This window comes from Amblyomma americanum, chromosome 4, assembly GCF_052857255.1.
Source record: "Amblyomma americanum isolate KBUSLIRL-KWMA chromosome 4, ASM5285725v1, whole genome shotgun sequence".
Taxonomy (NCBI): Eukaryota; Metazoa; Arthropoda; class Arachnida; order Ixodida; family Ixodidae; genus Amblyomma; species Amblyomma americanum.
The window spans coordinates 191,948,748-191,976,113 of record NC_135500.1 but is presented as its reverse complement, the minus strand read 5'-3'; the positions used below and the strand labels follow the sequence as shown (position 1 = coordinate 191,976,113).

General features: G+C 47.9%; 2 protein-coding genes across 9 annotated transcripts in view; one reads left to right on the top strand and one right to left on the bottom strand.

The window, feature by feature from the left end:
* LOC144128900 (tudor domain-containing protein 3-like) overlaps positions 1-27,366 on the top strand; it is a 142,054-nt gene that overhangs the window by 38,793 nt on the left and 75,895 nt on the right. For all 3 annotated transcript variants that reach the window (XR_013313841.1, XR_013313840.1, XM_077662687.1), the window contains exon 11: positions 469-726. Coding sequence is in view for 1 of the 3 variants with exons in the window: in XM_077662687.1 (XP_077518813.1) it covers positions 469-726 (258 nt within the window). In the remaining 2 variants the exon portion in view is untranslated. The remainder of the gene's footprint in view (positions 1-468; positions 727-27,366) is intronic.
* The window catches only part of LOC144128898 (uncharacterized), a 46,575-nt gene continuing 32,589 nt past the window's right edge, over positions 13,381-27,366 (bottom strand). For 3 of the 6 annotated variants that reach the window (XM_077662684.1, XM_077662686.1, XM_077662683.1), the window contains exon 2: positions 13,381-17,171. In XM_077662684.1, the coding sequence (XP_077518810.1) occupies positions 13,903-17,160 (3,258 nt within the window). In that variant the 5' untranslated portion in view covers positions 17,161-17,171 and the 3' untranslated portion in view covers positions 13,381-13,902. Of the gene's footprint in view, positions 17,172-18,269; positions 18,643-18,741; positions 19,459-20,601; positions 20,735-27,366 lie in introns of those variants that run through there. The other 3 variants (XM_077662681.1, XM_077662685.1, XM_077662682.1) reach the window with 3 other exon arrangements.

Below are 27,366 nucleotides of genomic sequence, written 5' to 3'. Positions count from 1 at the left end.
CTGTTGTGACATTACTGCTAGCTACACAGGCTGCATAGCGACTTTGGCGGCTGCCTAATGTGACAGTAAATCTGAACGGCATTGCATGTGGGCTACACATGGCGAACGTTTCAGAAGTAGATCTAGTCTCTCGCTCAAGGCTAGGCTCAAGTCGCTTGATGGCATGATGTAACGCTAAACAAAGAAGTCTCCTTTTTAAATGTTGCAGCTCCCTTTCTTTTTTTCCATTCAGGTAATTAAACCGTGTTGTGTGCGGCTGCTTAGAATTGCAACTTGCTCAAATTTGCATTAATGTGCCATGCTTTGCTGTTTGTGTTTCTCTTTTATATTCTTGAATTAGTATGTGTGGGCTCTTTTGGCTTTGTGGTTTTAGGCAGGGGTGAGTTTTAGGCCTTGCATGGTATAACCCATCCAAGATGAAAGCAGGTATTGAACAGGTAATAGAACCATAGCACTTACACCGTACAGGGCTCTCAAGAAGGCAGTGGACCACCATCCCAGCAATCGCGATCTAATCAAGGCAACTATGGCAACCGGAGTCACCCTCGTCAGCCCCCTATGGATGCAAGTGATAGAAGGAGACCGCCTCAATCCTGTGACTTGGCACCTGGCTCAAGACCGGCCGCACCTCGGAGTGACCGGAGCATCGTGGATTCAAAGTCGTCTGGTCCCAAGCGGCTTTTCTCCGGACAGAAGGTGCTGGCCAAGTATTGGGAAGACGGCAAGGTAAGCGAAGGTCTCACTTGCGGCTCATCTCCTCCTTCCAACAGCATTTGTTTAGCCGTTCTTACTCTTCCAATGTACAATGATGTAAATTTCAGTAGTGAGTGTATGTTTTAGACTACACTGTATAAAGCTGTTGTTCCTTCAGCTTAACCTATTCGCTTCCAAAGATGGCAATTCACCATTCAGCGTTTAAAGGGCTAAAGTGGAAAAAGACAGTGGAATGCGATCCACCAGAAAAGAAAAATGTTCCCTATCTGGAATTGATCAGATGGCGCCACATGACAAGCTTCTAAGTTTTGGTTATTAATTTCTACGCCAGGTGTCGACAAGGTTTGCAAATATTTACACTCCGAAAAAAACAAGTCTAATTGATCAGATCGTCGAAGAGACTGCGCTGCCTGGATACAAGCGCAGAGTTAAACCAGCTGCAACTCCATTTCCAGTGCATCTAGAGGCTTGTAAAGGGGCTTATTTTGCTCAGCAGCATGGCTCCTAACACGATGAAGTGGAATCCATCAATCAAATGCATCGTCTGCAAAGCCCAGGACAAAGAAGCAAGAGCCATCGGGAGTTCGAAAAATGCAACATTCCACTTCAGAAGTTTGAATGCTTTAAGATCTTCTATACACAAAAAAATGTCTACATGTAGTTGGTGTGTGCATGTTCTGACAGCTGACTAAAACAAAATTGGTTCCGCTGCGACATTTGTTGCGCGAGATAGTGAAGATTGTTTCAAGCGACACAGTACTTGCTCCGTGCTCAAAAAGACTGCGGAATGCCGCGCATATTAGAACTAATTTTATGACTACTTCCACAAAATTTCACTATTACATCTCCAGAAAATTGTTATCTAATATATATTTTTCCTCTGAATCTTGTAGAAAGGCTGCAGAGTTGAGAAAATGTAGCAGAAGGCAGGTTCAGCATTCAATGCATTCGTCCTGGTGCGGTACAGGTCAAGCCATTCTTAAAATATTTTTTGTTAAGCAAAAATTTTTGTTTTGAATTTTTATGATAGTGCCCATTGACATATCTGGAGTGAGAAGAAAATTTCATACAAGAAATTTAACTCAAATTCGAAAAAAAAAAAAGTCTTGATTTGCAGTATGGCCCTAGGAAACCAACTGAACAAACTGAGTCATAAGAGATCAAATGGTTGTGAAGAAACCTGTTTCACAAGGTGAGCATCTAGTTAGAAAAGCGAAGTGGAGAAAAAGGCCGATTGTTCGGGCATTTCCCCACAATGCATTGCTGCCGCGGTTCACGAAACAATTCGAGTATTTCCTGGTCGATTTCAGCAGTGAAACTTTGAGACAGCACAAAAAATGAAGGACACAACAATTATCAAAAAATAAATTTTTTTGAGAATTTTCGGGATTTCAAAGCCAGTTCTGCCTTGAAGTTATAGTGGCCGCAGCGGTCACTTGTCAGTGGGGCTGAGTGTTAAAGGAGTTTTGTACCGAGTCGTTGCTGTATGTCTAGGACCCTCATTTGATTTTTATAAATTTGGAGCCTTCTGCTGTGCAGTCTGTTTTTAATAGCGCTAAAATTTTCGGGTGCCAATATGTAATTTTAAGCTTTCTTAGAAGCTTCAGCTTTGCTATAGTAGACCTTTCATTTATTTATATCTGTCGGAGTAAAAAGGCCTGGTGTCTTCATTGGTCCTCATGCTAACTTCATGGCTGCCGAGGATGGTGCATCATGGCAAACCATTTTTTGATGGTGCATGACACTTTTGTTCATTGAACTTAGTTGTCCTGTGTTCACGCTTTTATTTTATTTTTTGGCTCAGCTCACAACTCTAAGTACTAGAATCTTATTAATTTGAATTCTCTTGATTCAAGTTCTGCTTTTGCCAAAATTATCCAGTTAAAATAACATGTGTTTCAATTGGAGAAAAACTTCTGGTAATTAGAATGTATGAACATACGCTGCAGTAAGTTCAAGTTTCAACAAGACGTGCAGCCAACTTGCCCCAGCTTGCAGAGTGCAAAAGAGTGGGGTTTGTCTCCGGTCTAATAGTTATCTTGCACCAGTAAGTTATCTTGCACCAGTAGCCGTGGCAATCTATCATGCACTGGCTTGAGTCCACAATTGCTGCATTGCAAGCTGTGCGCACGTGGCTTGCCACTGTCACCTGTGATAATGGCAGAAATGGGAAGCCGGCGAGAATGTCAAGCCCTGCGCACACTGCTTGCCAGTATTGCCCACTGCCATTTTCCACCAGTATGCACTGCTGCTTTGCCAGCTGTGTTGTCACTGGTGGTCATGTGCTGTGCGCATTGTGCTCTCACTGTCATGGGCACCTGTAATCGTGTTTGCGGCCCCGCTTCATATTTCTTTTGTGCCCGTTATGGTGGTGTACTAGTTTATTTTGGCAGCAAGAATGTTTCATTTGGGGAGTTTTTCCCCTTTTCAGAGAATGTTTGGCCTCTAATTGGGTCTAAAGGAACCTTCACGAGTTTTAAGAACAGAAACTTTTTCAGCTGAGGATGTTACAAAGTGGCTCAATAACTTACTGCCTTTAATATGTGACATTGGTGATACTGTGGAGCTTAAAAGGTCAACTCTGGCATTTTTTTTTTTTACCTCCATGCATTTTATTCAAACTTCCTGGATAGGTTCTTTGGAGTCGTATGATCTTTTTTGCCAGTTGCCGTTTTGTTTCAGTGAAAATTAATTTTAAATTTTTTCGCTTTATGGCTTCAATCAGGGCGGTTTCTACTGGCAACCTTGCATGTGTGGCGTCACAAGTTGGCGTTCCATTGATATTTTCTTTGCATTTGCTAAAGGAAAAAATTTTGAGCTTGTTTTTAGTAATTTGAGACAGTGAATGAAGCTCAGTTACTGTTGCCAATTTAGCTAGTCAACGCACAGACGAGAGGTTTTTGTGACAATAGAGACTTTTAGTATATCGTATGAGCACTTACGTACGTTATACGCAAGCATTTAGTGGGAGGTTACACTGGAAATTGCATGAGCACTTTCAGTTTATCGTATGCCAAATCGAATGCAATGATAGCGCTGGCCGCAGTGGTGCCATCTTGTGTTAAAATGTGTGAATATTTTGTGGAACATTTTTCGCACTTAGCCAAGGTTATCCAAGTCGTAGCGCATAGATAGCCAGTTCATCACCAATTCAGTCGAGTCAGGGCCTAATTTCTTTAGGTAATTGAACCGAGTAAGGTTTTAAAAATGTCATGTTGAGGTCCTTTGGACCCTTCTGTCTACCGCCGAAACGATTGCGTTTAGCAAGGCTATGACTACCTTGTTGTAAAAATCCAAATCAAGCCAATCCACAGTCGTTGGCGTCTTGTTAGGGTTAAGAACGGCGGAGTCGTCACACAGAATCAAAAATAGGGCAAGTTTATCTGCCATTCTTTCTGCTGTCGGCGGAAGGAGACAAAGCAAATATCACGTGTACCATTTAAAGGCAATGATTATGCCTAAAAACCCAATAACATTGACGAATTCTCTCCAAAGCAGGTGACGTGGGCGCCGCCATCTTGGCAACGCTATATTTCCTAGCGTTCTCAAGGGCACACACGCTAAAATTCGAAAAACAGCATATGTAACTCGCACGTACATTATACCTCGATGTGAAATAACGTTTGGCGAATGCGCAGTACGAAGGACGATAATTTATAGCGTTCACTATCCCTTTGCGTATGTCTGCGTACGCTATACTAAAGGTCTCTAGTATCCGTCACAAAACCTCATATTGTGGTCACACTGTCATACTGTGGTCATGATGTCATACCGTGCTCTATCGTGATAGCATACCTTGATTAAAATCTAGCTTTAGCTTCGGTTTCCTGGTTTTTAGTGTTTAATAACTGTTTTCCTCATTAATTTAAAAACTAGTAATCAAAACTAAGGCAGGGAAATGTAATACTCCCAGTACCCAAGACATATACAGTAGAATCTCTTTACAACGAACTTCACGGGACCGCCGAATTTAATTCGTTATTTTGAATTATCGTAGTACTGAAAAACCATTATTTTCATGTCAGTAATGCATCACAAGAACTAAGATTACATACCTTTGCAGCAGATTTACGTGTTGGTAAGTAAATAATAAACGATAATGCCGGGCACAGTTTAACTACAATTTATTGCTTGAAGAAGTCTTATCTTCTTCTGGCGAGTAGACGACAAGCACTGCAGGACGACCGCCTCCACACCCTCGACCTTCCTGTGCACGTCATCGGGGACATCTTTGCAGCGTCCGAGGAATAATCGGGTCTTCTCTAGAAAGACTAGGACATCCGAGCCGGAAACAATCTCTTCCTCTTCGTGCGCTGATCCAGTGTCGGCATCGTCTTTGTCGCTACTACATTTTTCTTGCTCACGCACTTGATTCATGATGTCTTCGGTGGTGAGCTCCGCGGATGTAGCCGCCGCGCTGTCGCTGTCCACATAATCTTCGAAGGTCACCGCGGTGTCTACAGGGAGCTTCTCGGTAAGCTCATCCCACAGTTCTGGGTTGAGCCCTTCTGTGTCGTCACTACCTTCCGACGTAGATGAAGTCTCCAAAAGGCCTGCCTTTCGCCAGCAGTTGCTGATTGTGCTCGCCTTGACGCTCCACCACGACCCTGTAAACATTTCTGCGGCTTGACAGAGGTTGACCTTTGTGGGCAGCTTCAGTCGAATATTAATCAGGAGGCGCTGCACTGGACGCGTCCAACATTCTGCCTTCACACACCTGATGACGCTCTGGTCCAAAGGTTGCAGCAAAGAAGTACAGTTCGGGGGCATAAATTCAAGCTGCACATTGCTCAATCGCACGTTCACTATATGCACTGAGCAATTGTCAACGATAAGAATTTTTCTGTTTTTCTTCTTCATTGTGTCATCGAGCTGCAGCAGCCACTGCGTGAACAATTCTCGTGTCATCCACGCCTTCTTGTTGGCTCGGTAATCGCAAGGTAATGAGACAACGTTCTTCAAGCAGCGCGGCTTAGCAGACTTACCAACAACTAGCGGCTTGAGTTTTTCCGTGCCCGTGGAGTTGCAGCAGAACAGAACCGATATTCGGAGACGCGATTTATTAACGCCGTTGCACTTCCCCCCTTTTAAGTTCATTGTTTTATCGGGCAACAGCTGATAAAAGCACGCCGTTTCGTCGGCGTTGAAAATGTCGTCTGGAGAGAAAGACTTGACGATCTCTTGGAAACGCTCGTTCTGCCAGGCAACCGCACTATCGGCATCTGCTGCCTTTTCCTCGCCACAAGCAACCTGCCAGGCGATGCCAGTCCTTTGCTGGAAGCGATAAAGCCATCCGGCACTTGCATCGAAACCGGATATGCCTAAGGTGACCGCAAACTTTCGTGCCTTTTCCTGAATAATAGGGCCTGTCAAAGGCACATCGTGCTGTCTGGCATCCTTAAACCACGTGAGGACGGCGTCGTCGACGTTCTGGTAGTTGCCCAGCTGCAGACGTGTTCTTGAGGAAGCTAGCTGCGACTCTCGATGTAGTTTTATGATCTTGTCCTGATCTTTGAGCATCGTTGCCATTGTTGACGGTGTGACGTCAAGCTCCCTGCACAAGTCCACTTGCTTTTTTCCAGCATTCAGCTGCAACAGAATGTCCACTTTTTCTTTAAGCGAAAACTGGCGTCGCTTCTTTTCAATGCGGGGGCCAGGAGTACTCATTGTCAGCAAAGCTAATGCACAACACAATCACAGCGCCGATAACTTTGCAGATCCTACCGTTCGCTGTCAACACAGTGACACTGCGCTGAATAGGCTTACGACTACGGCACAGTATGCGACCACACACTGGATGATGGATGGATGATAATGGCCTTACCCTTTGTATCGGGTGGCAGCTTGCGCCGCCTAGCCTATATTCATTCAACGCGACACTCGCGTTGATGCCGATGCTGCTGGGGCTGTATCCGTTGCAACGGGTTCCCCAGCGCATAGCCGCTGCTTCGGATGGTGATGATAGGCGTCAGCTTCAGGGATCTGGTACGAAACTTCCACGGAACTTCGTAATAACGAAGCGTCTTGCGACGATTGCGAGATTAAATTACATACGTTATTCTGAAATATTCGGTAATCTGAAATTCGTAGTACTGAAAGTTTTTTACACTGAAAATATGGGCATTTTGGTGGGAATTTAAAAAAATTCGTAAATCTGAAAATTTTGTTAATCTCATGTTCGTAGTAATGAGATTGTACTGTAATACAACAGTCATCTCAGATTGTTCAAAAATCCTCCGTAGTTTTCCTTTGATTACAGATGTCTGCTGAACATTAATTTAATGAATAGAAGGCAGTTCCATCTTGCATTTTCTTTCCTGTGTCTTTACGCTTATCTTTGTGGCTTTATACTATCTTTGCGTTTTTACACTCATCTTTGCGCCTGATGCAACTAAAGTGTGGTCTCCAATGACACTCAACAAGTACTACTTTGCAAATTCCAGCACCTAGACCTTCATTAATCCTGGCGAACAGAAATGAATACTGCTAAAATACTATAATATACTACAGGGAAAATTATGGGAAATGTCAAGTAATTGGAGGGGAAAGCTGACCAAATTAGAGATTATATGGGTCTAAGTAGGGGAATTTTCGGTTGCGGGATGGAACATCATTGTTAGGTGGTTACTGGAAAGGGGCAGCCGAGTGGCATTGATGTGGTGGCAGTGCGCGTTGAAGGTGCAGATCTACCACTTGACCCTAGTGCCGAATGGCCGCACCTGTACAAAAACCCTAACACATGCTTATCCCCTTTGGGTGTAGATTATTATCCAAATGAGGAAAATTATGAATTTTACTGAGGAGCATGGCACAATTGCATAGAAAAAATTTGCCGTCTCTGATTCTTACATGTACAGTTCCTGTCAAAATGTCACATCTCCACATCTGGACTCAGTGCTGTGTCTCAGTTATACTGCTTTTGTCTCATTCCTGTCATAAGAAACCACTATATAAAGAATTGAGCACATTTTAGGCATATTAAAGCTGTCATCCTTGAAAAACAAACGAAAGAAAATGCTCACTTGCAGGAGCCGTACCGTACCAGCGGTACTGTAAAATGTGGCGGCGTCGGTCTTAAAATTTCTTGCATTCCTTTTGAATTCCTGGCTTAAAATAGTTCTGCAGATGATTTTTCTCATTTTGTCACTTTATTACGGTGCCCATGTATCTGCACGTGCCTTTTATACATGGATGTGACAGTATTCATGATGTTTGGTTTGGCTTATGGGGGTTTTAACGCCCCAAAGCGACTCAGGCTATGAGGGACGCCGTAGTGATGGGTTCCGGAAATTTCGACCACCTGGGGTTCTTTAACGTGCACTGACATCGCACAGTACATGGGCCTCTAGAATTTCGCCTCCATCGAAATTCGACCACCGCGGCCAGGATCGAACCCGCATCTTTCGGGTCAGCAGCTGAGCGCCATAACCACCGAGCCACCGCTGTGGCCTATTCAGGATGTGTGTAGAAATATACGCACAGTGCGTGAATGGTATACCTGTCTGCAGTTCGCTTACCTTTGCAACTTAGGGCATCATTATCTTATTCCAGTCAGCCTCATTTTAATTTGATCTCTGCATAATTGCCACAAAATTTTGGCCCCTTCAACTTAAAATGTGGAGATTCAAGTGTACTTCTGTTCCTCTTTTTTCTTGGAGTGAATTATTACACTGGTTTCGTCGTGGCAGACTTCAAAATGGAAACAGAAGGGAAGGTTTTCTTCTGGTAAGCAATAAATTGATACACATCTTGGTTTTTCATTTCGCTTCTGTTTGCTGGTGGACTCTATCTTTGAAGCTTGTCAAATGCAAAATGGCTTTTGTAATGAGTGGTTGGACACAGAAGTTGTCTGACAGGATCTGCCGCCATCATCTGAAGTTATTTTTTGGACCTTTTATGAGCTCCTTGACCTACATAGTGGCTGAACCCTGTTCTCATGACGCGCTGTTGCAATCCCCCTTAAAGGCTCATGACATGGTCTACCACCAAATCGTTCTTTTACGAAGCTACTAGCCACGACGTTATTATGCGTACTTAAAAAAGAAGTTGGGCTCTATGTACGCATTTGAGCTAGAAATTGTAATTTGAAGTTATCGCCTCTAAGTCCTTCCGAACCCTGGCAGCAACGGCCATTTTGAAGCAGCCTGAGTTACATCATAGACTGGCAGCGTCGTCTGGTACAAAATTGAGCGCGCGTGTATGGCCGGCGCGGAGCAGAGTGTGTGCCTATATGAGTCCGGCCATGGCACATTGTGGTGGTGAAGTCGCCGAGACCGGGCTGAAGCTAGACAGAAAAGGGAAGGACAGAGGCCTTTGTTGCCTTTGTCCTCCTCCAATTTCTTACTTTGCCCCACTACACCCCAATCCTGAACAACGAACAACTCACTCCCCTACACTCACTACCCGCAGTTCAGTTCAGTTGTTCAGTTGCGAGCAAGCAAGTGACTGTTAGTTTATGTCGTCACGAATCACGAACATGCCAGTGTTGCCTCACTTCAGGAGAACTTTTAAAAATTCTTTTCCCGCTGCGCCAAATGAGCTCATATTTTCCCCAGTTTTTCTGGGATCGATAGCGAACAACAAGCAATAAACAACTACCACCTGAAAAATGGTGTCATGACCTCTTCAATGTAATTTCTTAGCTTGAAGCATAGCAAACAGGCTCTCTCAAGATTCCTGGTGATGCGTCGTAAGAAAAGGAACTGTATTATGTGCTCTATGAGATTGTCGTGGATGCTCTTTATGCTGCAAAGTTCTAGCTTGCATCTGTAATTGCGCTGAATTGTGTGATCTTGAATCCTAGGCTTTGGTGCAATAGTAGATATTCTCAACAAACATGCGTTAATGGTTTCAGGAAAACAGGACACGATAGGTGTGGTGAAAGAAGTTCTGCTAGTGACCATTGGTGTGTTTCGTGCGCAGCTCTTTGCCAGCAGAAGCTGACATTTCTGGGAAACTGTGTTAGCTAAATATTTAGTGGTCACTGTTTTGTTGCATGGGCTTCTAGTCACAAGACTTCAGAGTATTTGAATAATGATAGTAGGAGAACTTTTTGGTTTAAACCAAAAGAAAACGATAAAAGTAGTCCGAATTCAATTTTAAAAATTCAGTTTTAACTAAGAAAGGTCAGTTTGACGTGCACACCACAGCTAGCCGGGTATTGAGTAGGAGTAAGAGTTAACAATGTATACAGAAAATTAACAATGTATACAAGCCAGAGGACGTGTGAGATTTTCCACAACTCTGCACACTGGGAGGCTCCGCATCCGATAATGAAGCACTGTTTGTTTACCTTTATCACCCACTTAAGGCAGCTACTTGATTCAGTAGGTTTCTCCACTTCATGTAACGACACTGTATCGAAACCATGCATAAGCATTGTGAAAAATTGTCATGTTCTGGCTACCGTGGCAGTTCAGTAGCAGCTGTATTGTTGCCATCAACACGCAGACCATGTGACGCCTCGCCTTCCAGCTCATTCCTACAGTAAAATGACTGTCATTTATAGAAGTAAACTTCCGCTTGCATGCTTGTCTGACAAATCCATCATTTAACATCCGTTACCTTTTTAATGGGAAAGCAAGCATAAATTTAAGTATGTCCATCTCTGCATTAATTACAGGTAAACAGATTACTGATGTTGAAAACAGGCCAAGATAAGCCCCAAGTGACTTCTGACTGCACAGGGTGTCTGCTTTATATCACCGAAATAAACCAATAATTTATCCGTAGTAAATGTTTTGTGCCGCATAAACCTGAAGGCTGCACTTTTAAATTAAAGCTGAGAAAAGGCAGCTGATTTGTTAAAAATAAAAAGCAAAAATACCAATCTGTAACTATTGGGCCTAAAAGGCTGCTTCATGCACTGCTAATTGTTTTTATGGAAAAAGAAAAAAAGTTTTTGAGTGCACATAGCATGCCATGTGATGTGTAAAGTTTGCGTAAATATGTAAAGATTTCGGCCGTCGGGAGGGCATTGCAGTAACATGTACATTAGTTGCAAAGTCAACATGGTATGGTTATTTTGCATTTTCATGTCGTGCTATTCCGGATGTCCTGCAGGTTCTCAGCTGTGCCTTTTTGTTTATGCCATCTTCTGCCTTCCTTGGAACAGCTTTTTTCCTCCCTCAGATCAAAGTCAAATCCACTCAAAGGTGCAGAGTACAGCCTTGCTGTTGTGAAGGTGCAAATAGCGCTGACTTTTGATACGTGGCATTTAGTCTGAAAACAGTCTGGTCATTACTTACCATTGTTAAAGGTAATAATAATAATAATAATAATAATAATAATAATAATAATAATAATAATAATAATAATAATAATAATAATAACAGCGATGTGACAGCTGCACAGGAAAAGCTTTTGCATGTTGTTACCAGTGTTTTGGAAAACAAGTTGCCTGCTCCGAGTTTGCAAAATAAGAATTTTAGACGCTGAAAGCAGTTCACTTTTTTGGTGCTTAGAGTGCACCTGCTTTTGGCGACTTTCATGAAATTGATGCCATGCCACGGCGGCACTGCGAACTAGTCTAAGGAGATCCGGCATGTGTGGAACTGCGTCACTTGTTCTGTTGTCTGCATGTTTCACTGGCACATTCAGGCATTGTTGTCGGAGTTTTTGCTAGAAAAATATTTCCAGCAAAATAAATGTGTGCATGCTAATGAGATAAAGAGCTGCTAAATGTCATTTAGTGAGCTTTCTGGTGCCAGCAATATAGAGGGAGCATGGAAAGATGCAGTTTCCACGTGCTGTAATAGGGTGTTTGAAGTACCATGATAGCACAGTTATTATCAGGCATATAAAAATATGAGACATTGTTTGTCAAGAAGCATCGCTGAGCATGCATGACTAAAGGGCATGTTTTGAGTACAAGGACATTTGTGTTTCACTCTCTGTAATTTCAGGCCTTATTACTACATTTGTGTCTGGTGTTATGGTGCTTTGCTATCCATGGAGAGGGGGTAGGTGGTATGATTTCAGTCGACTTCCATTTCACTCTGATCCTGTTTAGTCATTGTCTGCCCCATGCTGCACTTGCTGTTGCTGTTGTCAGCCAGACATGGCTGCATGTCAACAATCAAATAGAGCAGGACAAAAAAGATTTTTTTGTAGCGACATTACATTCACAAAATATCTTTTGTCCACTGCTTACAAATAAACTGAAAGCGTAGCGCACGGCTAATGGTTTGTGAGAACAGCGGGAAGACCTCATTCTTCTCGCCTTCCACTTGCAGGTATGATCGAAAATCTGTGTCCATGATTTAAGATAGTACATGGTTAATAAAGTTTATGAGCACTAAAAATGCTAAACGGCGCAGCTTTATCAGTTAAAACTCAACCTACAGTGGCTCGCAAACATTTCTAACTTTTTTCAGTTAAAGTCGCTGCGCTGCGTCTTGTTTATTTGCTGTGCTGAAAAAAAAATTGCGCTTCTGGTTGGGTCATTCATACATTGTGCATCAATCTTCATTGTAGATGTCATTGAATTTAAATTCTCTCCAATGCGTGCTGATTATCTACCGCACCACTTTCCCGCTGGCCGCGTTCTAATGCCAAACAGGAATTTCTTCCTTGTTTCTCGTTCATTCCTTTACACTCTTGAGAAACTAGACTATTTTGCTGGCACATTGTTGCCTTCATCAACAAACAAGTGCAGATTTATCGCAAAATTTAGAACCAGTGCAATTCTACCTACGCTTGCTACGCAAGCAGACCTCCATAATGCCGCCGTAGTGGATCAGTTGAAGCGATTTTCTGGGTTGTGAAAATCGCCAATTGAACTGACACGAGCCAGTGCTTAGCTGTTGGCCGATTATGGCAAAAAGCAGCACACTCCATGTTCGCATTGCATTTGGCCATTACCATGCAAAAAAGTGCACAGATCTTCTCAACATGACAAATGGTATATATGTTCAGTATAATGCTCTCATAGTCTACAAAAGTGAGGATGTAAGGGCATAGGGCAGTTGTATTTCAGAACTGTGGCTCTGATGTGGTTTTCTTTATTCTTTTAATTATCTAAGTTTTGTATGACAGACACTTGCAAAAATAGTGGACTGAGCACGAGTCTGGACTTGCTGTTTATTGCTGCGGATGGTGTGAGACAAGCAGTGCACCATGGAGTCAAAAGTTGCATCCTTTTGGTCGCCTATTGACGGGGCAAGCTAAGAGAGCTAGCTTTGAATTGTGTATGCAAGTCTGGGGGGCATGTTTCACTGAATCACTATGGCAAGGCTTGCCTGATAGCTTTGTAGTGTAATCAGTTGGCAAAGAACGTGCTTGGCGCTAACTATTGTTTTTGAACCTGGCTGTGTTGCACGGCACATGGATCTTCTCTGATTTCACCCTTCAGCTTTGCAGCATTCTATAAAGTGTTTTGCAGCAAAGAAAAAAAGGTAACTAGTTAAGGTTCCTGATAATTAAAGGCCACAAATGGGGTGGCCTCCTTCCAGTGATGACATTTTGATCAGTTTGTTCATATTCTCATCTTTCACCACAGGTTCCATCTAGATCCACTGTTGGCATTGCATTTATAGGAACAATGCTTCTTTTTGCTATCAGCTTTCTACCCCAACAGTTAGTAAAAATTCGATTCCACTCCTTTCTTGACATCCAGAGGATGATGGCAGTGTCCATTCGTTGCATAAAAAGTTTACTCAACAGAACTACGCAATATTATTTTCATTTTACAAAAAGTGACCTTGGACACAAAATGTCTGAGTATTCAGCACTTGTTTACAACCGTATGATGGTTAGTGAGTTGACTTTGTACACTGCTTTACATTCACGTGCAGGTACCATTGCACTTTCTGCTCCGTGCTTGTTCGTAGCATGCTGCTAATACTGTCCTTGATACACGTGGGGCACTGCTTTTGTGTTCTTCTCCTGAGGAATAAACACCCCGCACCACAACAGCACCATTGTTGATTGCACTCACACTTAATTGTACTCATCACACACACACATGCACACACCGTGAATGTACAAATATTGACAGAGGTTGTTGAGGCCGCAGGAAATAAATCACTCCCAACTTTTCAAGCACTTCACACGCACTGTTCACTCGTTTACGTTGGTTTCTTTCGAGAGGATAGCACTCTGGAAAGCAAGCCAAAGTCACTAAACTTGCCTGCCCTTTTCGGGCCTGGTCCTTTCTCACTTTGGCATCTGTCAAAATGAGCATGTTCTTCAGACGGGCTGCAGTTGCATTTTGGGCTCGAGAGTCCCAAGACCACGTAGTGTCTTTCTCGGAGGTGCCACCACAGCAGTCTGGTCTTGATTGTTATTCTCTATCCTTACTGAAGGCTCTGGCTCATCAATTTTTTCTCTAGCCTTTTCTTGCTTTTGGCCAGCTGTGAGGTTTGCAATCTGATCCTCAACAGTCTTGACCATCACTGTGTTGGGTCGGTTCCTCATTGCCAGTTTGTTTGTTGGTGGAACTTGTTTCCGGTGAGGCATGGCGTACTTCAGCTTTTCCCAAAACCACCGCTCACCCCAGATGAGATAAGTCTTTGTGGAAAGCAAGAACTTGAGCTCCTTATCGAGAGTTTCCTTCGGGGGCAGCTCACCTCGGACAATCACGATGAGCCGGTCCACCCTGTCTTCTAGCATCTGGTAATAGGCCGTGTGGAACTCAACCTGGAACCAGAGGCTTTCGAGAAAGTCCTTGGACACGACGAGTATGGTTCTGCGACTGTTCTGCACAGAGTTGACAATGTTCCAGCTGATGTTGTAACCAGGTAACCAGTCCCGCTCGTGAACGCAGAGCTTGAACTTTTCCTCATTGCTTTCAAGGCTGTTGAGTAGTGCCATGGCAATTTCACGATCAGCGCTGCTGTAGGACACAAACGCATCATATGTTTTGTCCTCATCCAGATCCTCCTCGCTGAATACACATACGAATACATTGTAGAAGTGGATGTAAACATAGGCAATGATGGTCTGGCGGTTTCTGTAATAGAGGATAAGCACTACTACAAGAAGCACAGCGAGCACAACACAGATCACCGACACTGCTGCGAGTTGTTTTCTCTGTGCACTGTAATCTGTCGGGCAGTAGACAGAGTCTGGTATCTCGTTGATGTAGGACAGCACCCAGGTGTCATTGAAGCTGATTTTTTCTCCACATGCAATGTTCATGTAGTCCTTAATCATGTAGACGTGCCCACGTAGCCAAACCTTAAAAGGAAAGGTTGTGCAGTCGCAGATCCATGGGTTGTTGCTCAGTGACAAGCTGAGAGTTGCAGAACTGTTGGCAAACATGGCCATAGTTTCTGGTGTCAAGGAACGCAGGCTGTTATTGGTCAACGAGAGATGGTGCAGACGACGTGGGAGTCTTTTTGCATCAATAGCTCTTAAATCATTGCCGTCAAGATGCACTTCAGTCAAGTTCTCCCACTGTTGTGAGCTAAGGTCCTCAATGGTTGAGATCTGGTTATTCTGCAAGTAGAGGATGTTTATGTTTGCTGGTGAAACCACTGGGAGGCTGGTAAGGTTGGCCTGGCTGCAGTTCATATGAGTGGTGTAGTCCTTGCGACGGAAGTAACACTTGCATTCATCTGGGCAGTTTTCGTTGATAGTGCATGTGAACAATTCAGGGGCAACATCCAAAAGACTTTTTCCACTTAGTGCTTTCGGGCTTTTGCAAGTGTAAGAAGGAGAGTTCTTGAACAGTGCAATGTCCTTTTGGTTATTTTCTGACAAATATTGGATGAAATCATAGAGGTGACAATTGCAGTCAAAGGGATTTCCGTCTAAGTGGTAGTAATGCTCTGCAGTGCTGTCAGTGTTGTAAGTTTTTTCTTTGGTTTCATACTTTTTCAGTATTTCCAGTTCTGTGACTTGCACACCCTTGATTTTGTTGAAACGTAGAGAGACTTCTGTGCTGGCAGAGATGAGGTTTGGTACCCGCAGATAAGTAATGTTGTTGTGATCAAGGTTGAGCTTTTCCAGTTTCAAATAAATGTCCCAGTTGATATCTGGAAACTTGATAAGGTTGTTTCTCGAGAGATCAACTCGTCTGAGCTTTTTGTTCAGACCAAAGGGAGCATTCCCTTCAAGAGTCACCAGTTTGTTCCTTGCAAGCTTTAGGTCCTCCAGCTTCTGCAGCCTCTGGAATGTCTCCTGCTCAATGCTTTCTATGAAGTTGTACTCAAAACTGAGCACCTTTAAGTTAATGAGATTGTCAAAGGCACCTGCTTTTAGTGTTACAAAGTTATTGCGGTAAAAGATGAGTGTCTCCAGGACAAACTGCTTTTCAAAGACCGTTAATGGCAGCTCGGTGAGGTCATTATAGCTCAGATCTAAGTTTAATAGTTTTATGTTCTCTCTGAACAAGTTGGCAGGTAATGATGTCAGTCTGTTGTTGACCATTCGAATGTTCTTTATGTTGCTTGCGTAAGCAAAAAACTTCTCTGGTATGCTTGTAAAGTTGCAGTCCAGAAGTGTGATATTCTCCAACCTGTTAAGTCCTGTGAGGAGTCGCTCTGGTGGAGATCCTAGTTTGTTGAGGACGCTGAGGTTGAGGTCTCCTAGCATCCTGTTGTTCTTGAAAAGATTGTCTGGCAGAGTTGTAAAAGGGTTTCCGCCGAGCTTGAGATTCTCGATGCCTGCCAAGTCTGCGAGGTCCCGCTCAGTGATATTTACCAATTGGTTAAGCAGGAGGTCGAGATTCTTTACAGATGTCATGTTGGCGAAGATTCCTTCAGGAAGTTCGGTTAGGTTGTTCTTGTAGAGGTAAATGCTGATGAGCTTGCCAAGACCCCGGAACTGACTAGAATGCAGGCTCTGCAGTGCGTTGCTGCCCAGCTGGATGCTGGTGATGTTCTCGAGTGGCCAGAACACCTTTTCGGGGAGGTTCTCGAGCGCGTTGTTGTTGAGCTCGAGGTTGACAAGGGTGGTAAGGTTGGCAAACGCGTCCTCCGGTATGAACCGGAGGTCCTTGCTGCCGCTGATGGTGAGCCTCTTGAGCTTGTCGAGGCCCTCGAAGAGCCGGGAGTCCAGCGTGTCCCCCAGCTGGCAGCTGCCCAGTTGCAGCGATGTCACCTCCAGGCCCTCGAGCACTTGGGCGAACGAGCCGTTGGGCATGGGGCAGTAGTTGAAGGAAAAGCGCTCCACCTCCTTTACGCTGAAGTTCTGGAAGAAGGCCGCCTGATAAGGCGCCGCCGTGTCGCACTGGACGCGGATGATGTCATTGATCGCATACTCGATGACAAACGCCTGCTGCGGCTCCTTGACCAGCGCGTCGTAGCACGACAGGTGCCAGCCGCCAACGCCGTCGTGGCCGAAGCGGGTGTCACAGTCGCACTTGTAGCCCGGCACGCGGGGCACGTCGGAGCATCGCTTTCCCAGCACGCCGTCGGGCAGCGGCAGAAGCAGCAGCAGCCAGGCTGCCAGTGCCGGGAGCAGGCCGCGCGGTACTCCCTTCCGATGCCGGCCATGACGCATGCTGGAGCCACCTGCGTCAACAGGGCATAGAGCTATTATACCAACCCCAACAGGGAGATAGCGTGGATCAGTCCAGCTGCCAATAAGAAACGCAACATCCAGAAAACTTCGCGCGAAAGTAGGCGAAATAAGAGAGTTTCTAGTCTAATAAAAAATGGCATTTTAGTTCGCGTCCACTGTCTCAAAGCAAGGAAGTAAGTGACCAACATGCGTGAACACGCATACATTGCGACTGGTGAGATTTTCTGGCTTTGTTTTGTTTTCCTGAGTGCCACACTTATCGTCGACTGACCTCCTTGCTCGATGCAGCACAATGCTTTGGCGTGCCAGTTGCTTTCTGTTAAACGCCAGCAGGGTCCAAAACAATGACCAAGAAGAAAAACGAACATGAATTTCTCGCACTGTGCGGGCACAGAACAGTGTCGCACGCAATGGTTTGCAGTCTTGCACAAGAAAAGGGTTCTATTTCGGTCTCTGCATCTGGAACTATAGCCGTTGGAATCATTTACGTAAGTACACGTAGGAGTATGCGTATCTTGAGCGCGGCAAGAGTATCGGGCTCTATAGACCTTACGGTACAAAAGAACGCTAGCCCGCATATGATGACTGTTTGACATTGATAGTCATTCTGCAGTTATATTATTCAACTGCGGGGCCTCTGGAAAGTTGCGATCTGTTGGCCAGGAGATTACTGGGCCGTGGACTGTGCATTCAGGGCAGGTACTGTGGGATCATCTTGGGCACTTATTTTCATTGCTGAGGCTGCTGAAATGTAAGAGTATACGGAGGTTGTTCAAACAAAGTTATATTTTCTGTTATATTTTCACTGTAGTAACAAATTTTCTGGAACAATGGCAGCAGTGAGCGTGTGCAGTTGCCATGCATGGTTTCCATTACTGCGAGGAAGCCGAACGCATGTGAAGTGACCTCTAAAATGAAATGCCACTGACGTATTGTAAGGAAACAGAGAAAGATAGAATCATGCATAGAAACTTCAAATGGGCGCCAATAATCATCACTTAGGGCTTTACGCTAGACTTTACGCCAGCCAGCATGCATGCAGACATGTATGGACAGTGTCTTGGCCAGACACCCACGGAACTCCTGACCTTTTGCCCCCGGTCTTAAGCTCGTGCTGGAAGACCACATTCCGTCGCTGGATCGTCCGTGCTTTTGGGCAGCAGTCGTCGGTACTAATGACCAGAAAGCTAAGAACCAAGTTGTGCGAGCCCGCGACCCGATCCCCCCTCCCTCTTTCGGGAATATCTGCGGCACCCGAGATGCGGCGGTTCGCGGTAAAGTTTCACTCTTTCGTACTACTTATCAGCAAGATTCGAGCGGGAAATCCCCTCTCTTGGGTACTTGGACCGACCATACTCGTCGCTCCGTAGCCTGTAATCGACGCAGGGAAGATCAGTAAGTGAAGCCCGCAGGACGTCTTTCTAATGGCACCCTCCGCGTCCGTTGTCGTTGCCCGGCTGCATCCGCCGCCGCTGACCGAGTCGCCCCTGGCACCGATTGGTCCGAACGACTTCCGCAGGACGCTGTCGGGGTGGTGTGGCATCCTCGAACGAAAATTACCTCGGCCTGCAGCAGAAGCCGCCCGTCGCCGTTGGGGCTCCGGATGCTATCCGATGTGTCGCGCGATCTCTCCAGAGGCTCGGGAAAAACTGGGCAGTGCGCGCGTGCTCAACCTGTGGCCAAAGGAGAAGTCTTGGGGCAGTCGACTCCGGCGGGTGACTATGTGACCAGCCACATCGCGAGAGCGCATGTGACGGTCTGGCCGCCGACGCCCTTGGGGGCATCACTTCCACGACTCGCCGCCGGTGGCTTGATGGTTGCGGCGCGGGCGCGCTGCCAACGTGTTCCGCGTACGAGACGACGGCCGGTTGCGGCCCCGCCTGGAAAGCGAATCGTTCCTCTTGCCTAGCGGGCCTCGGGAAGAGACTTATAGCCGTGTAGTGGTGAGAACTGGCGTGCGGTCTGCCCGCTTCAGTGCCTCGTACGGCGCTGTGCGGATGGCAGGCCGCGTCTTCTTGGCCGTGGAGCGCTCGCTGGACGCGAGCTTTGAAAACGGCCGCTTTTCACGTTTGGGGGAAGGCGGCAGCGCGCTATTCCACGGCGGCCTTGGGCGCACGCGGGCATTAGAGTACACCTAACGTGACCGCGAAGCAAGCGTTGTCTGCCGATGCGGACGTCGTAGAAAGATTTCCCGCAGCGTTTTCGGATGAGAGCGAGAACAGTAAAGCGTGTTTCCACCCGACGGCTGTCGTCTGTGGATGGCTTTTTTCTATTTTTGACCTGGACGAAAAGGTGGACGTGCCCTGTCGAGATTTGTGGCGGGGCAGCATTTCTTGCTCGTCAGGTGGTCAAACGAACGGTTTTCGTGCTCTATTATGTCGTTGTCCTTTCTTGAAGTTGGACAAGTTGACGGACACTTCCACGTAGCGTCAGAGGCTGAACATTTGCAGCGCCTCTTTGCATTCTATGGCTGGAGGTGCGTCTCTATTTCTCGCCATCTTAAGTTGTTTGCGCTGGGCCCACTGTGTGCTGCTTGAAGCCACGCTTTATATATATATATATATATATATATATATATATATATATATATATATATATATATATATATATATATATATATATATATATATATATAGAGAGAGAGAGAGAGAGAGAGAGTGATGGAGACATGAATGTTGCCATAGCACCTAGGTTACTAATGGCCACTTTCTTTCCTAATTAGGTCCATAACCGTGCAGCGCAGTTTGTGTAGTTCTTGCAGACGACAATTACGTGAACGTCGTCCGAGTCTTGCAGCGAGGCATTCTTGCCAAACGGCTTATCAACGAACATCCAGGCTAACAATGACTGCGTACGCTTGCATCATTGGAGGAATTGTTTGAGCACGCCGCAGTCAGCTCTAGCTACCTTTGCAGGATCCGTCACACTCGCATGTAATGCCCGGGTCACAGCGCCCTCTGTTCCAGGCTTGTCTACTCCGGCTCTTACAGAACACGCGCGGCTTTCAGAACTGTCGTTCGCACTCATGCACTCTAAACAGAAAGGAGTAAAAAGGGAGTAAGTTGACCTCTAGTGCACTAGTTTATAAAGGGGAGTATGCTAGAGGTTATATTCCATCCCATAACTAACTTGCAGCGCTGCCAAAGGCAGAGGCCTCCTTAGCCAGTCAAGAGTTCTTCCGGGCCTCGTCGGCTGCGTGTCGTCTGCTCGCAGCGCCAGAGCGGTGCGTGTGCACTCATCACAGATTTGTTAGTGCCGCGAGGAACTACTGGGATGGAGTATAGATTACTCCCATTTTTTACTCCCACGTAGGCGTAATCCTCTTTAGAGTGTATGCAGCCCTCGGATAAAAATGCAGCTCATGCGTGCTCGCCATTATAATAAGCAAGACAAAAAGTGAGAATAACATTCGGCGCTCGCCTTGTTTTCGTTTGCGGTGACGGACGACGTGGAGTCGGCAGCGGTGCGGGTCCATCCGTTCCGCACCGTACGTCTTCGAGACTCGTGGACTTCTGCGCGTGTGTAGCTGCGAAGATAGTCTCTCATCTCGCAGGCCGCCTGTCAGCATGCACGTGCCGAGTTCGCGCTGGAACGATAGCGGCCTCGGAGCCGCTGGCCGAGCGATTTCGTATCGTCGCGCCGTTGTGAAACGTCTTTGACCTTGCTCTGAGCGGTGTCTTTTTCAGGCGTCAACAAGGAGTTGGCGACGAAGGAGAGGAGAAGGGTCCAGTTGCACTTTCTTTGAAAATACGCGCGCAACTTGCTTTCTGGTGCCGCCGCGGTGGCTCGGTGGTTATGGCAAGCGAAAGACCGCGGGTTCGATCCCGGCCACGGGGGTGGAATTCTGATGGAGGCGGAACGCTAGAGGCCCGTGTACTGTGCGATGTCAGTGCACGCTAAAGAACACCAGGTGGTTGAAATTTCCGGAGCCCTCCACTACGGCGCCCCCTCATACCCCGAGTCGCTTTGGGACGTTAAACTCGCATAAATCATAAACCAATCATCCGAGTCTGTTTCGTTTCCATGTCTTTCGCGTTCATGCAGTCATAAAAGCAGGGCGTGTTTTACCCTTTTGACACTGCGTCTCTCGCTGTTTTGTAATCCAGCGGGTTCTCAGAGTGCTTTGGCTTTGGCATCTCTCCGATTTCTTGCTTCTCACCGAGAAGTGCTCCAAAGATGTGGTTTTGTTTTGGCGGCGCTGACGCTTGTCGGCTGGCTATTATCAATTCTCTTTTTTTTTTCTTTAGCGCGATGCCTCGAACCGCGCTTATCCGTATTCAGAGCGGCGGGGTTTCCGGTTGCGTCTGGCCCCAGCCGTGGCAAGAGCCGCGCTTTGCCAAATGAAAAGCAAGCGTCGAGTTCACTCGCCCATCGTAGTTCGTTCTGTTAAACAGCGCGACCTCGCGGCGGCGGCGCCGATTATGGTGTAAACGTTAATGTGACCGAGAGTATTTACGATGCGCGCGGGCGCCTTGGTTTCCCGATGCAGACGAGCTGGCCCGCTGCCAGCATTGTGCTGGTCAGAGGCGGCTCGTGCCTCTGAAGACGCGCAACTTCGCCGCACCGAGCCGGTAGTAGAAGCATTGAACGATTTGTGCAGTTTCGAGAAGGGGGGGGGGGGGGGGGGCAGGAAGAATGTGGGGTGCGTGACGGAGGAGAGGTTTGTTGTCGATGGCGGGGAAGTGTACTCGAAGCGAGCGAATTGAAAAGCCGTGGCTCGTGTGGTTTGTATGAGCGGGTGGGCGTGTAATACGTGCGAATCCTTCTGGGCGTTTTCCAGGTGTATACACCTCTTTGGCTGCTGCCTCGTCGCGCGCCCCGCCGATTAATCGCGGTTGCTTCGTGCGGGATTTCCGCGAACGCGGCCCGTATTCTCGCGAGAGGCTGTGCGTGACTCGCTTCTCTCGTTTCTGATCCCTCAGTGTATTTCTCTCCACCGTTTTGGTATTCCGACGGCGCGGCGAGCTGCTTTTTCGCCTCGCGTTTCTCGAGTCGAGAATCGGAATGGTTGCGACGACGTTGCCGCTCGCCGCGGCAAACGCGCAGTGGGGCCGCGGGGAAACACCAAGGACAGTTTTCCGCTGGTGGCACACGTCTCTGGCTTCGTGTGTCCCCTGAAACTGTCTTGGACCTTCCTCCCTTCTCTTGCGGCGCGGTTCGGGTGTCCACCGAGATATGTGAGGGAATTACTGCGCAATTTCCTTTCCCCAAAAACCGAAGCCAACTCCGAGAAAAAAAAAATCTGCCATGACATACCGCTCGGCGCACCATGGAGGATTCACTCAACACAGACTGCGCGCGCGTCCTTTTCCGCGGTCGTCGTGGGCTCCCGAGAACCGGGTCATCGGGGCCTTCCTAGTCCCAGCGCTGCCGCCACCCCTGCCGCCGTGGGCGCCCAAGAGAGGTGTGATGAGCCCGATGCGACGCGTATACCGCTCGCGCGTCTCGTCTTGTGTGTTTCTTTTGCTGCTGCGGGGTCTCTCTTTTCTGGGGCGTCCGATAGTCTCCCATCTCCCCCTCCCTCCCTCCCTCCCTCCCCCTCTCTTTCTTGTCTTCTTCTTACTCGCCGTGAAGACAAAGGGTGCTTAGAGAGCCGGTAGGACGACGGAGCCAGCGGCTAAGCGCAAGACGCACAGGAGGCAACCACTGAGCTGCCCGCCAGGAGAAGCAGTGTGCGAGGGGCGCTACCGAAAATCCGCGTCGTCGCGTTCACGTCGTCGCCTAACCCACTGACCTGCGCGTGGCTTGGGGCGGCGACATCGCTGGGAGACTGCCAGGAGTGTTACAGACTTACGGGATTCCCTGGCCCACTCGTCGGGCTTGTTCCCCTCCTGCTGCTGCCGAAGCTTTTTTTCGTTGCTTCATATGGCGTGAATCCATGCGTCTGTGCGGGATCTTTCTGGTGCGCATCGCAGATAGTCTGCGCGCTCCACGCGGTGGGTATGCGGTACCACCTTCACTAAACTCTTAAATACTCACGACTCCGTAAATTTTTTTTAAAATAAGTCTGGTTCTTCTATCGCCTCGGGTCCCGTAACTAATGTTGCTGCTGGAAGACTGCAAGAAGAGCGTGCTGCCTTCCGAATGGCATCAAGAATGCATGCCCTCATGGAACGCCGATTATTCCCCTTGAGACGAATTTGAAGCTTTGGCCGCTTGGAAGCTGTATACCGCGACTGGATCTGTCGGGGTACAGTTTTTGACTTTCATCTGAAGTGTGCTGTTTACTCCGCTGTACTGACCTGGGTATACAGCGCCGTTGCCTGCGCGGCCCAATATTTCGAGCCACAGGAAGCGGCGTTGTTTTTTTTTTTTTTTGCCCGCACGCAACCGCGGGAGATGTGCAGGTATTCCGTGCTGTGCCTCGCCGCCGTACAAGAGGGGCGACAACGGTCACGCTGCTTCCTGGAAGGAGTTGTGTGATTATACCTGTCGATCTGGGCTTGACCCGCTCTGACGCACGCGTTTTCCCAGTGTAGGCGATTGCCACTCACGCCTGCTGGCACCGATTTCACGGCTGTGCCTGTTTTGTGACTCGGAGGAAAAAGCGGCGGGCAAATCCTGTCCCCTAAGCTTGTGGTATACGTCCTATCTAAACGAATTCGACGGCACGGATCATTGGCACGACGGAATTCCGAAACTTGCTTGCACATATGCGTACGCGAACGAACCCATTCTCGCTCGGCTACTGAGCCGGAGTACCCGGTTTCGAACCCGACCGCGGCGCGGCCGCGTTTCGATGGAGGCGAAACGCAAAAGGCGCCCGTGTGCTGTGCGATGTCGGTGCACGTTAAAGATCCCCGGGTGGTCGAAATTACTCCGGAGCCCTCCGCTGCGTCACCTCTTTCTTCCTTTCTTCTTTCACTCCCTCCTTTATCCCTTCGCTTACGTCGCGGTTCGGGTGTCCGCCGATATATGTGAGACATATACTGGACCATTTCCTTTCTTCAAGAACCCATTCTCCTTGCAAGCATATACGCTGGCGCTCGTTCGCTCATGAGCGGGATTATGATTCCGCTTCGCTCGCGTGAGCGTTCTCGCATCAGAGCACCTTGTAATTACGGCGTCAGCCGGGCAGTCGCGCGGTGGCTTTGTCTCTCTTTATGCTAATTCAGTGCGAGACGCGTATACATACGTATATGCTCCGCTGCACAGCTTCGTTTTACGGATTCGTGTTTATTTTTTTTCTATTTTCCCCGACGCTTTGTTCTCGCTTCTTATTTAAGAGGAACGCGTGTAACTAAGCGCGGCGCTAAATAAACAAAAAAAAAAACCGCGACGGCTGTGTAGACAGTACACGGGGGGGAAGCTTCCCACGGTGGGACAGTATTCCGCGCTCAGTCTCGTTACGCGTTGTTGCAGCTGTGCGCGCGTTACTGTTAATAAACAGCCCTGCTGCGCACTCTTACTCGCTGTTCAAACATGCTGCGCGTGGGAGCGCAGTCGCTGTGCGCAGTGACAAGAATTGTGCCGTTGACATCGCCAAAACGTGAGCAGGATAATTACGCTAACGAGTCGAGGTAAAATAGTTGCCGTTTCCCTGTCTCGCTAATTGTGCGTCTGTTCTGCGCGTGGATCGTGTTCTTTGTTCTCTTTAGGCAAAAACTTGAGACGACGGCTACGAAGAGCTAGTTGTCTGGGGCTCCGAAATGATTGCTGTGCTAGCGAGGGACCCGTCGCGGTGGCTCAGTGGTTAGGGCGCTCGACTACTGATCCGGAGCTCCCGGGTTCGAACCCGACCGCGGCGGCTGCGTTTTTATGGAGGAAAAAAGGCGAAGGCGCCCGTGTGCTGTGGGATGTCAGTGCACGTTAAAGATCCCCAGGTGGTCGAAATTATTCCGGAGCCCTCCACTACGGCACCTTCTTCTTCCTTTCCTCTTTCACTCCCTCCTTTATCCCTTCCCTTACGGCGCGGTTCAGGTGTCCAACGATATATGAGACAGATACTGCGCCATTTCCTTTCCCCAAAAAACCAATTATTACTAGCGAGGATTCTTCAGCGCAATGTATCTCCACTGTTACGGCCGTCGTAGCCAAAGCGTAGCTTTTTTAGGAGGATAACTGCGACGTCACTTGTTCGCGCTCCGGCGCCTCGTAGCCGTCTAGGGCTCCGGATTAACTGCTATGACATATAGCCGGGATTCATCAGCGTGCACCGAAATATCAGTCAGCATGCATACGTGCGGATGCCTCCGTCGCAACATGGCTTCCTCGTTGCCCGGGTGTCTTATACACCCGGTCATGATCGGTAGCTGCAGGATGCCGCAACCGGTGGCGGCGGCAGGAGCGGCTACACGGCATCATGAGCTTGATGACCGCGCCGGCCGCAAGGCCGCTTCGCAGTCCAACCGGATTCGCGTCGACTTGCCCTCGGGCGGCAGAGCCGATCGCCGCCCTGACCCTCCTCACGTTTTGACGGTCGCTCGTTGGGAGCTGCTTGCTTGCGTGCATGCATGCCGCTGCCGCACCACGTGACGGACGATGCGTGCCTCTCGGCGGGACGAGGTGCGACGCGTCTCGTATGCCAGTGAGGGGCGAGCGCTCTGGCCTCAGAAAAGGACAAGCCCTTCGCGTGGCAGCTGTGTATACCCCGGTTATGAAACAAATTAAGTGGTTATGAGGAAGGAGGGGCGTAGTATATAGCTGTCTCAGTTCTCTGTGGACACCTCAACCGCGCACCGACGAGGTAAGGTGAAAGAAGGTAGACAGAAAGAGGCGCCGTAGTGGAGGGCTGTTGATTAAGACCACCTGGTGTTCTATTAACGTGTACTGACATCACAAAGTAGAGAGGTGTATTAAGCGTTTCGCCTCAGTTCTTTATGAACTAATGGAGATAGATTAAAAGCATTCCTTAGGACAAACCGCTTCCTCGATAGCTCAAGGATTGCATCTTGCGTTAAGTTTTCACTGTTTGCAGGCTCGGCGACGGTACTACCATGCTTTAAAAGAAGAAAAAAAAATGACGGATAGCTGCTGACTCATGTAGATGTGACCGATAATTGGGCCTGTGTAACGGGCCGTGCACGAGAGCCTTGGAGCGTTGCTATAGGCGCTGTCAAAGTTTACTTCTCACAATGCCAGGCTTTTTACCAAGCGATTTTTTTTTGTCTGTATCGGCGGGTATACTGTCTGCCGCACGTACGACTCAAATGGCTGCGCAGGCGTACGCTGCCTCGTTGAATAACTGTGTTGGGTAATGTCGCTGTTCCAGGTGTACTAGCGACTGCGCATGCGTCAGGGAACGCGCACTGGCGATGAAATTCAGGGCCCGGGAAGCGAAAGCCTCCCGCCCCGTGGGACCACGACTGCGCCTTACATCCTTCGGCGTTTGTTGCTTCTCCCTTGTGCGAGCGAGCCATTAGGAGCGCCGGGACGCGCTTGTCACGAGAAAGAAATTGCGTGCGAGTCTCTGCGTAACCATTAGGAGCCGGAGGAGGAAACAGCCCCATGGTGGACGCATAAGAAGGGTTCTTTCCCTTCCAGCGCGCGGCGGAATGGCGAAACACACCCCGACCCCCCCTCAGCTTTTTTGCGAATAAAAGTGTGTGCCCTGCCCGTTCCGGGTCCTTGGGCGCCCGTTTCAAAGCTTAAGTGCCCGTCTCACTCTTCTTGCGTTAGCTTTCACGACGCGTCGCGACATCTCGGACGATGTATACGGTGTGCTCCTGGTTCTGGCCGCAGTCCAAACTTAGCTGTAATGGCGTACGACGATTTTTGCGAATGCGACACAGCATTAAAAGCCTCATCGGGAAAATGTGTCGTCGCTCACAAAAGTTCGCCCATTGGCTGGAGAGAAGTGACGTCGCCAGACCGGATGACTCCCATTGGCTGGAGGGGAGTGACGTCACCAGGCCGGATAATTCTCATTCGCTGGAGGCAAGCGACGGCACCAGATCGGAAGTGACGTCACTTCCGGTGAAGGCGTCGACCGCTTGTAATGCTGTCGCATTGCCGACACGCAAATAATTAGGCGTCCCTGTTAATTTTCAGAAGAATCGACTGTTGGGCCAGTTGGTGCATGACTCGATGATACAAGGCGCAAAAGTAGACAGGACGAAGGAAGAGGCGCCGTGTCCGTGTTCGTTCTTCGTCCTGTGCCACCCAATTCTTGGCCAATCCCCCTGTGTGGGCGTGTGCCGTAGTATGAGGATAACAACAACAACAACCTGTCCACCCCTGCGCCTT